Here is a 9,617-nt window from a genome sequence, read left to right as displayed (position 1 = left end):
CCTGGCACCACTGGCAGTGCAGACGCAGGTTCTGCACGGCAGTCCCAAGCTGCTGTGGGGTAAGCACATCAAAAGGCTTTGGGTTGTTTTTTGGTACTTGTGTCATTTTCAGAAGATGTTGTTGCATTCACCTTGCACCCCCTGCACACATACAGGAAAATAAAATAAATCCTTAAAGCTCTTCACGACTATGGAATATAGAAATCATCTCTGAGGCACTGGAAAAAGGACAAACATCTTCGTTCTAGCTTAGGCTGTAAACATCACAACAGAGATTTACAATTAAATGTTTTAAATACATATTCACACATTCATGTCCAATTGTAACACTGGGATGGGGCATCACGTGTGGAGTGAAGGAAAGAAAAGAAAGTATGTAAGTGAGAAAAAAGAGGAACACAGGAAAATAGGAAAAAGAGGGGGAAAAGAGAAACAAGGGGGGGGGAAAGGAGAGAAAGTGAAAAAAATAGATAAAGAGTAAAAAGGGGGAAAAGGGGGGAAGGGGTAAAAAGGGGAAAAAAAGGGGGAAAGGGGGAAAGAAAAAAGAGGAAAAAAGAAAGGGAAGAGGAAAAAAGAAAGGGAAGAGAAAAAAGAGGAAAAAAGAAAGGGAAGAGAGAAAAGAGGAAAAAAGAAAGGGAAGAGAAAAAAGAGGAAAAAAGAAAGGGAAGAGAGAAAAGAGGTAAAAAAAAGGGAAGATAAAAGAGGAAAAAAGAAAGGGAAGAGAAAAGAAGAAAAAAGAAAGGGAAGAGAAAAGAAGAAAAAAGAAAGGGAAGAAAAAAGAGGACAAAAGAAAGGGAAGAAAAAAAGAGGACAAAAGAAAGGGAAGAAAAAAAGAGGATAAAAGAAAGGGAAGAAAAAAGAGGAAAGAAGAAAGGGAAGAAAAAAGAGGAAAAAAGAAAGGAGAAAAATGGGGTGGGGAGAAGAAGGAAAAAAATAGAGAAGAAAAAAGAAACCTCAGGTATTTCCAGTTCTACCCCTCTGTGCTCTGGCTGGCTAAACAAAATCCAACAAGCAATTTAGTTGACCACAGTCAAAGCAGAGGCTCAGGTGTTAATACTGGCTGGCTGCAAGTCAAAACTGCCACTGACATCAACACCAGCAGGATTTTTTACCTAGGATTTCAACCCCATCTGTATTTTCCAGCTGAAAACACCAGGATTGGGGTTTTTTTGACCCATGGTAAGACATGTTGTCCCCTACAGAAGCATCATGTCATGTCCTTGTCAGTTCCACTCATTTGACTGTGAAATGGAGGTGATTTGGAAGCAATTTAATATTTGTTTTTAAGATAACCTTTGCACCTAAATCCTGTGCAGCTCTGGCAAAAGGCCAGGGCGTGTGGGACGATCTTAAAGCCCACAACACACAGGTTTAAGTTTTGGTTTCTAGCAAGGGCTCAGCTTTGCATGCAGAGCTCTGCAGGGCAACAGCTGGTGGTGAAAGCTCTTTCGGGAAAGCGTTAAACCTATCCCCTCCCCAGTTCCCTGCAAGACACGGCTTCCACATTTCACATAATTCCTTCACAGGGGAGGAGAACACCAACTATTGCCTGAGTTGGCTGGCAGCCAAAACACGTCCAGAAATCCTGCAGGGGTAGAGGGTTTTACTATGTGTGTGTAGGAGGGGAGCGGTGGACACGACACACGCTGCTTTGTAGGGCTTTGTGCTCTATTTAATCTAAAATCACCCTAAAAATCAAGGTTATTTCTGCAGCTGATAATGTCCCATTTCTATTTTTCTGTGCTTCTTTCGAGAGCACAACACTCTGTGTGGATCTAACTCACCATCACACCCACTAAGCATTTCCATTAGCCAACCAGAGCACTGCCGACACAAAGAAAGGAAATTCCCATCAAAGGAGAAAAAAAAAAAAACCAACCAACAAACCCAACCATTTTAAATTAATAAATTATTTTTCAGATACCTCAGCAATGTCCTTTGCTTTTGCTGACATTTTTGATATATTTTTGTGTTTGCTTTTCTTTCTCTTCAAGTTCATAAAATAACACTCTTTAAATGGTCATGTAGAAAACAACAACGATGGAAAACTACCGAAGGATTCTATGGTATCATACAGAAGAATGTGTCCGAGCGGTGGTGGCGACTGGTCCTCCCTAAATGAATGAAGCCTGGTCCATCTCCAGATACCAGTGTGGTGGGTATCTGGGCAGAAATAGCTTTGAGGAGGTGGCAGAGTGAAGGAAGGTAGAGAGAGGTGACCCAACCCATTCTGTCTTGTGACAGAGGCAAACGCAACGTCTGAGGTTAGCAGCAGCAAGTTGTTAGCGTTCGCTAACAGAATCCTGTGGCCTGTGGTCCATCTCCCCACATCCCCCGTGTGAAGTGGTTGAGACCATAACCCAATGGTTAAACTGCTGATACTTGTTCATCTTCTGCAAAACAAGAGAGGAAAGAGAAGACAGTTAATTCTTCCATCATTGCCCCGACTCAGATGCAGGGGTGCAGAGCAGCACCACATTATCTGACGGCAAAGGCTCAGCGTGATGTTTTCACTCTCTCAATCACTGACCATACCATTATCCACTACCACAACTGATCAGATCCTCAAGCATCTTGAGGGATTATAGTCCCACAATAAAGATAATACTGCAAAACAATCCCAGATCCTCCAAAAATTACCATGCATGCAGCTCCCAATATCCCAAACACTACAGATTTGGGAGAAAAGCCAGTAAATTCCTTGCCAACATGCAGTGAGCATTAGAGTCCAAACAAAATCAACCAAGCATTTGGAAAAACAGGAAAACAGGTGTCTGAAAGTGTAAGGCTAAATTTGGCTCAGAAAATTTTGGATTAAAATGTTTGAAGCAATGACTTATTCCCTGCCCCTCCCCCCCCCCCCATCAAAATCACTTCAATGTGAGAACTGAATTAAGCAACAAATCAGATTAAAATGTTGGAAGCAATGAATTCCTTCTTTTTTCCATCAAAACCACTTAATATCAGAACTGAATTAAGGCAAATTTGGATTAAAATGTTTGAAGCAGTTAGTTTTCATTCTTTGTCCCCTCAAAGCACTTAACATCACAACTGGATTAAGAAAAATTCGGATTAAAATATTTGGAGCAACGAATTCTTTGGTTCTCCATCAAAACCACTTAATACCACAACTTGGTTTACTGCTGGGTAACTTTTATGTTTTCCTCTTTGAACTGCAGTACTCATGTATCTGTTAAATGCTGCTTGCATGTTTTAAAGGCTCAGGAGAAGATCATTTTGCATCAGGAATGGTTTTCATCTAAATCCACGCTCATGTTGAGGCCAGACTGAAATTGAAGGAAGTGACCATAATAGTCTAATAATAAAAAGTGAGTTTACTAGCAAAGGGTACAGCGAGGTCACATCAGTGCACAGGTACTGAAAGCAAACCAGCAGATAAACAGCAGAAATTCTCCTGCCTTGGAGTTAGTTTTGACACAATATAAGAGCGGTCTGGTTGAGAGCAATCTCTTGCATTTTGGGCACACCGTGCTCAGAGCATTGGCTGTTGCTTCACACAAAAGCATGACAAATTTAAGTGGGAGAGACACTGTCAGGCTAAGTGGGGCTGAGAAGTCAGGTTTTAGCAAATGCCTTTTTCAAGAGAACAGGAATCCATTATTATATTGTTCAGTGCTTTTTAAACTCCATCTCCAGGAGTCTCTGTTGAGGAATGAGGCAGCTTAATGCTGACACCTGAGAGCACAATTGTGAAATGAATTAATTGTTGTGCAGCACCCACAAAACACTGAATAGTTTGGGTTGGAAAGGATCTTAAGGGTCACCTAGTTCCAACCCCCCTGCCATGGGCAGAGACACCTTCCACTAGCCCAGGTTGCTCAAGGCCTCATCCAGCCTGGCCTTGAACACCTCCAGGGAGAGGGCATCCACAACTTGTTCTAAAATAGTCCTTCTCAGGTTATCATGCTGATGCTGGCCTAAACCAGCAGGACATCAGTTCATCAACCCAGAGAGGCTAGGGGAGTCTTTTCACATGAGATTTATAGCCTGGCAGTGTCCTTTAAAATCATCATCACCACTGAGAGGAGACAGATTATAAAGCAAAAAAATAATAATAATAATCATATCTACATGCTCTTAAGTGTCTCAGTTGTGCTTTGGGAGATCTCATGTATGTTTATATATAGATATATTTCTCTATAATTTAGAGTCTGGTGGGTGTCAACATGCTTTTCTAAAAGGGAAGGCATTCTTTGCTGTTTTCAGAGGTGTATATCCATGCATACATCCATATATACATGTGCATACAGCCACACAAACAAGAGTTGTATCTCTAGAGATTAACCCAAGATGTAATCTCCAAGAATGACCAAGAGAAAGCCCAGAAGATGGGTTGGGAAGGCAGAGAGCAGATTCACACAGCAAGTTCACTTCACATCTCCCGAGGCAGGTGTTGCACATACCATCCTCTTCACTATCTGCGTCAGTCATATCTGCTAGCTTGGGGCTGGACGGCTGCCGGCTATGCCACTGAGGCATCCTCGATGAGATACAGGCCACAGGTTCACTACTGAGAGATGCTGATGAAAGTCTAGAGAGGTCACTGTGCAGCATCTTTGACCTCTGCACTGCCACACTATAGTCTGGAGGTTTTAGGTGTGGGTGGTGGGGCGATCCTTCCTTTATGTCCGCTAAAGAAATCCCCATATATCCCGGAGGGGTGGGCGGTGGTTCCCTATACCTATCGTCCTTCTTAGGTGAGGTGACACAGTACACTGGGCACAAGAAATAAGCCATGGAAATGTTAAAAGAAGAAAAACAAAGGAAAACAAAACGTTAAAAAAATCATGAAATGTTACAATGGCAAAACAGAAACTGATAACAAAATGCAAATGCAGAAACACTGGTTATAACGGCAGCAGCAGGCATTCACCCTCTCATTGGATGTTTTCTACTTATTTTAAGAAGTCAGAGGAGCAGCAGCACCTGTGAACTCGTTAGGCAAGATGCCAGCTGGAGTGGAAACAGACTAGAAACTTCTCTTCATTCAGCCTGCAGCTGTAGTACTCATTATAGTCCCTACTCCTGCTCTGTGGAATGGACGGAGAGCCAGCAGGGTGGTGCTGCTGGCTGAGCCTGCTCCTGCTCTGTTACAGGTTGGGATATCAAAACTCAAGAAATTAAGGCAGCAAGCCCCAAATTCTGTGTGCAGTGTGTTAGAGGACTGATAGCAAGAGCTGTTGGTTGACTTCAACAATATCCCTTTCATCACCCATCAGAGGCTTCAGAGAAATTCATTATAGCACAGTATTACTGTAACAATTGATGGGTAATCAGACATTAAGCCATCCAGTCAGCTATGCTATAGATGGGAAGAAAACACAGCATCACATAAAACTGCTCCTGTGAGGCAAACTGTACAGAGAGCCTGCATTCAGTGTTCTCTTAACAAATCAAGAGAGGTTTCCCATGTCCCTTTCATCACCAGCAGTTCAGGCCACACAGTCTCTCAAATTCAGACTTCATTTCTTTTAGGTTCCCTCCCCTCCCACCCACCCCCAGGTCTGGGGCTCACGTGCATGTTAAATTGGGCTTTTGCCATGTACATGTTGCAACAGGAGAGTCTCAAAGTGAGGGTAATTTTTAACATCTGTTAGTTGAGTGAATTTGCATTCTTCCCCTGGGTGCCTGTTCATCACAGTGTCACTGACTGCAGCAACTGTACTGTGTTCTTTCATGAAAGGGTGAAAATAAAGGAGTATTTCTTCTTGTGTTGTGGATTTGGGAGATCTTGGTGTTGCTGTCAAGAACAAGAGCTGGTTCACACCTGATGGTTCATGCTTGGGCTTATAGGAAAAAGAAAGTTGAATTCACAGAATTCACAGCAAAAATAGCACCTACTGAATAGCTACCACACCATCTGCTAAACCAGCTCAGGGGCTCACAAGCGGCTTAGGAAGGCTACAAGGGCAGAACATAAGCACACGAAGTGAGCTCTAAGCAAGTTTTCTGCAAAGCTCCACCATGCTGCCTTTCTTCTGCAGAGCCAAGGAGGAGGAATGCAATCCAAGATCTCTACCCTACGTGTGATGTTTGTTCAGGCAATTACCTTTGATAACACAAACCCCTCCAGCAATCTAGTCAGTAATTAAATTATATTTCAGCTGTATCCTTTGACTTGCAGTCTGGAAAGCTTTGCCCTCTGTTTCATCTTGTTCCTAAGCCAGTTCTTTTAGGTTTGGCTGCTGAACTTACTAGGACAGGGGCGCATCTTGCTTGGTAGAACTATGCTTTTCTCAAAAGTACGTCTTTCTCCTTTCAAATATAGCCAACCTGCAGCTGTGTAACTGAATAAATGGCACTTCAACAAAGACAGGAAGGGAATCTGCCTTTCCCTTGAGCTTCCAGAGACCAAAGCCCTGTGGAGGAAAGGTGGCCAAGGCCCAGGGAGGTGGGAGAGCTCAGTACCACACAGCAGTCATGCTCTTCCCTCTTGGGTTCATGGAAAATCTGTATTACAGGGACTTCAAGAAGCCGTGCTCATTGCTCCTTACCAGACGAACATCCACAATAGAAGATCATACTACAGAGGAGAGCTGCCTGGCATTCTCCTGACAACGGCTCTCTTGAAGAACCATGAAGTGATTGGGATGTGGGTTGCTTTATTATTTCAATTGTCCTAATGCAAAAGCACGTGGCTTGAAAACACAGAGCCTGCTTAGTGCTGTGTTTAAAACCACAGGTCAAGCCTAGTTTAACATGCTGTCCAGCCCCCAGACCTGCTGATGTCACTTCTTACCAACCCACCACCAACACGAAAGCAGCTGGAGAAGCTCCCCCAGATGTTGGCATGGCTTACCTATCAGGCCTTTCTCCGTGCTGGAAGTGACAGTTTTGTAAGTTGTATCAGTGCCAGGTTTAGAGTCCAAAACCTCTGTCTGTTCTGCTGTAGAGTTCTCCAGCCCCCTGCGCTTTATTGTCCCATAGTTTGTTTCGTAGGTGTCTGAGAGTGAGCTGGAGGAGGCCCAGCTCTGCCGGGACTGATCGAGCTCCGCGCTGCCTTTCGACTGCCTGTTGGCTTTGGAAAAGGCTTCAGAATACAGATAAGCCTCCTCAGAGTAACAGTTTGTGGGGTCAACTTCAGCTATAGGTCCATCCAGCTGCGTGTGGCGGTAGGAATTGAGGAGATCCCAGCTCTTCTGGTTTGGGATATTCTGGAAGTTGTCATGAGAACTACTTGAGCATGAAGTCCAGCTTCCCCGGCCGCTATCTGCTGCCTCTACCGTGATATGTTCATGGGAGATCTCCTCGCTGCTCATGGAGGAGGTGAAGGCCATCCCTCTGATGAGAGCAGGCCTTGTGATTGACCAGCTGCATTTGAAAACAGCACAAGCCAGAGGAACAAAAATATAGGTGACACAGTCAGAGACAATTATCTGGTTTGAAAGACACAGGAACTCTGTTTTTAAAGCAGGCAGGCAGCAAGGTCGAGGCACATGGAGCACTGCCAAGAGACACTGTTATTCCCAAGTTATTAACTGCACATGGCAGCAGGGAAGTTATTCCCAAGGACGCAACAAGTCTGCAAGAGGTACAGAATCATAGAATTGTTTCAATTGGAAGAGACCTCTAAGTTCATCAAGTCCAACAATCAACCCAACAGCACCATGGCCATTAAGCCATGTCCTGAAGTGCCATGTCTGTGTGTATTCTGGTGCTTGCAGGCTTGATCCCAGATCCATACAAATCTAGTCCACAGAGGCTGTGCTCTATAACCTACAGTGAGACAGTGTTTGGAATGAAGCAGAGGAGGAGTGATCCCTTAGTTTCAGGCTGCTACCTTGTTTTTGTCTGCATTTATAAACAGAAACAATAACAACAAAATATTCGGAACAAAAAACCCAAACCTTTCACTGGCAGCCACAGAACTGGCAGTGCCAGGGGAGGATTAGGTTGGTCACGAGGAACAATTTCTTCCCTGAAAGGGTTGTCAGGGCCTGGACCAGGCTACCTAGGGCAGTGGTGAAGTCCCCATCACTGGAGAGGTTTCAAAGCTGTGTAGATGTGGTGCTGAGGGCCAAGATTTAGTGATGACCTAGCAGTGCTGGGTTAATGGTGGGACTGGATGATCTTAAAGGTCTCTTCCAATCAAAACAATTCTGTCATTCTATGATTCTGCAAAGCTGTTTAGACTGACTGGAGATAGCTGTTTTTCAAGAACACTTGGAAATACTGGGCATAAATAACAGTTGTGGAAACGATCTGGAGTGACAGATTCTGAAAGCCCCGGTACACAATTTCTTGTTTAAGAAACGGCTGCTGAAAGCTCTAATCACTGTCAGTGCATAATTAAGGGGGAGAAAAAAAAAACTTAAAGCCAGGTTTGTATGAATTTAGAATACATGAAATTATGATTGCTAGACATCATTCAAATCTCTCAACTATTTCTGGTTATGACACATGGGCAGCACATTGAAATTCCACACTATCCCTCAGCAGTTTACTGACACATTGTGAAATCGAGGAACATCTCTTAGAAATGTGCAAACAACCTTTTTTTTCCTCCTTGATTTTCTCTACATTCTACCATAAAAATGTCTTTCTTCACTCCACTGAAACGAAGGCACAAAGGAACAACCACAAAACATGAACAATCTGCTTTTGATTCGCAGAGAGGAATGCATTTGGAGAGCAGCAGAGGTCCTTGGTGCGACCACAGCCACCGCTGAAGGTGGCTTCTCACTGCCGTTGAAGGGGCATTTTGCTCAGCATGCTGTCACTGTCCTGACCAAACCCTTAGCTGTGTGTTTATGCTTTTCACAAAAGGGAATGATTTTTGTTTATAAAACACACCTCCAAAGTCCTATTTTAACCCACCTAAATAAACAGGATCCCTGATTGCTGAAGAGCTGCAGCGCTTAAGCTAAACACACCCTAAGAAGGTTTTGTAGAGTGGAGAGAGCATCACAGAACAATGCTGTGTCATCGTCAGTGACAGAGAACAACAACATCCAGCTCTTACATTGCTTTAGACATGAGCTATAAAAATTAGTGAGGAGCAACTCTACTCACTTGAACCTACATAACTAAGAGCAGAAGACATTATCCCAAGAAATCCCTAACAGCTTAATGTCCAGTAAGACCAAATAAAAAACTTCTGGTTCATATTGAATGCAGTGAGAACGTGTCTGGAGGTGTCAGTCAACAAGACCTTGCGTGTGGAAGCTCTGAGGAAGACCGTGGCAGAAAGCTTCCAGTTCACCCAGGCAGCAAAAGATAATAAGGAAAATCCTTTAAAATGACATTAGATTCTATTAAGTGACTGGCACTGCTGACTCAGAAAGAGCTGAGAATATCCTGTTCCTGTCCTGCTGTCTCTCTTGACTGCACTGATTTGTTAAACAACATCCTGGCTATTAACACATTCGCAGTCTCCTGAAAAAGATTTCCATCTGAACCTCACTGATAGGAACAGCCTACCCAGGCAAGAAGTAAATGTCTTGAGAAAACAGGCTCTTCTCATACAGAGCAGCCAGTTCTCCAGCTTCTGGCAAGAGCTTAATGACCACAGGAGAGTCCATAACTGCCCAAAGCTTTGTTACCTCTTCTGGGGTAACACGGACCTGTTGGAGCAGGTTTAAAGGAAGCCATAAAAA

At 43.7% G+C, this 9,617-nt stretch overlaps 1 protein-coding gene across 3 annotated transcripts in view; it reads right to left on the bottom strand.

Moving 5' to 3' along the window:
• Positions 1–1,879: 1,879 nt before the first annotated feature.
• The window catches only part of RAPGEF6 (Rap guanine nucleotide exchange factor 6), a 142,416-nt gene continuing 134,678 nt past the window's right edge, over positions 1,880–9,617 (bottom strand). For all 3 annotated transcript variants that reach the window (XM_009896896.2, XM_054168285.1, XM_054168286.1), the window contains 3 exons: positions 6,821–7,332; positions 4,425–4,736; positions 1,880–2,393 (listed from right to left, as the gene is read on the bottom strand). In XM_009896896.2, the coding sequence (XP_009895198.1) occupies positions 2,368–2,393; positions 4,425–4,736; positions 6,821–7,332 (850 nt within the window). In that variant the 3' untranslated portion in view covers positions 1,880–2,367. The remainder of the gene's footprint in view (positions 2,394–4,424; positions 4,737–6,820; positions 7,333–9,617) is intronic.

Source organism: Dryobates pubescens, chromosome 16 (assembly GCF_014839835.1).
Source record: "Dryobates pubescens isolate bDryPub1 chromosome 16, bDryPub1.pri, whole genome shotgun sequence".
Lineage (NCBI taxonomy): Eukaryota > Metazoa > Chordata > Aves > Piciformes > Picidae > Dryobates > Dryobates pubescens.
This window is presented reverse-complemented; position numbering and strand designations above follow the sequence as displayed.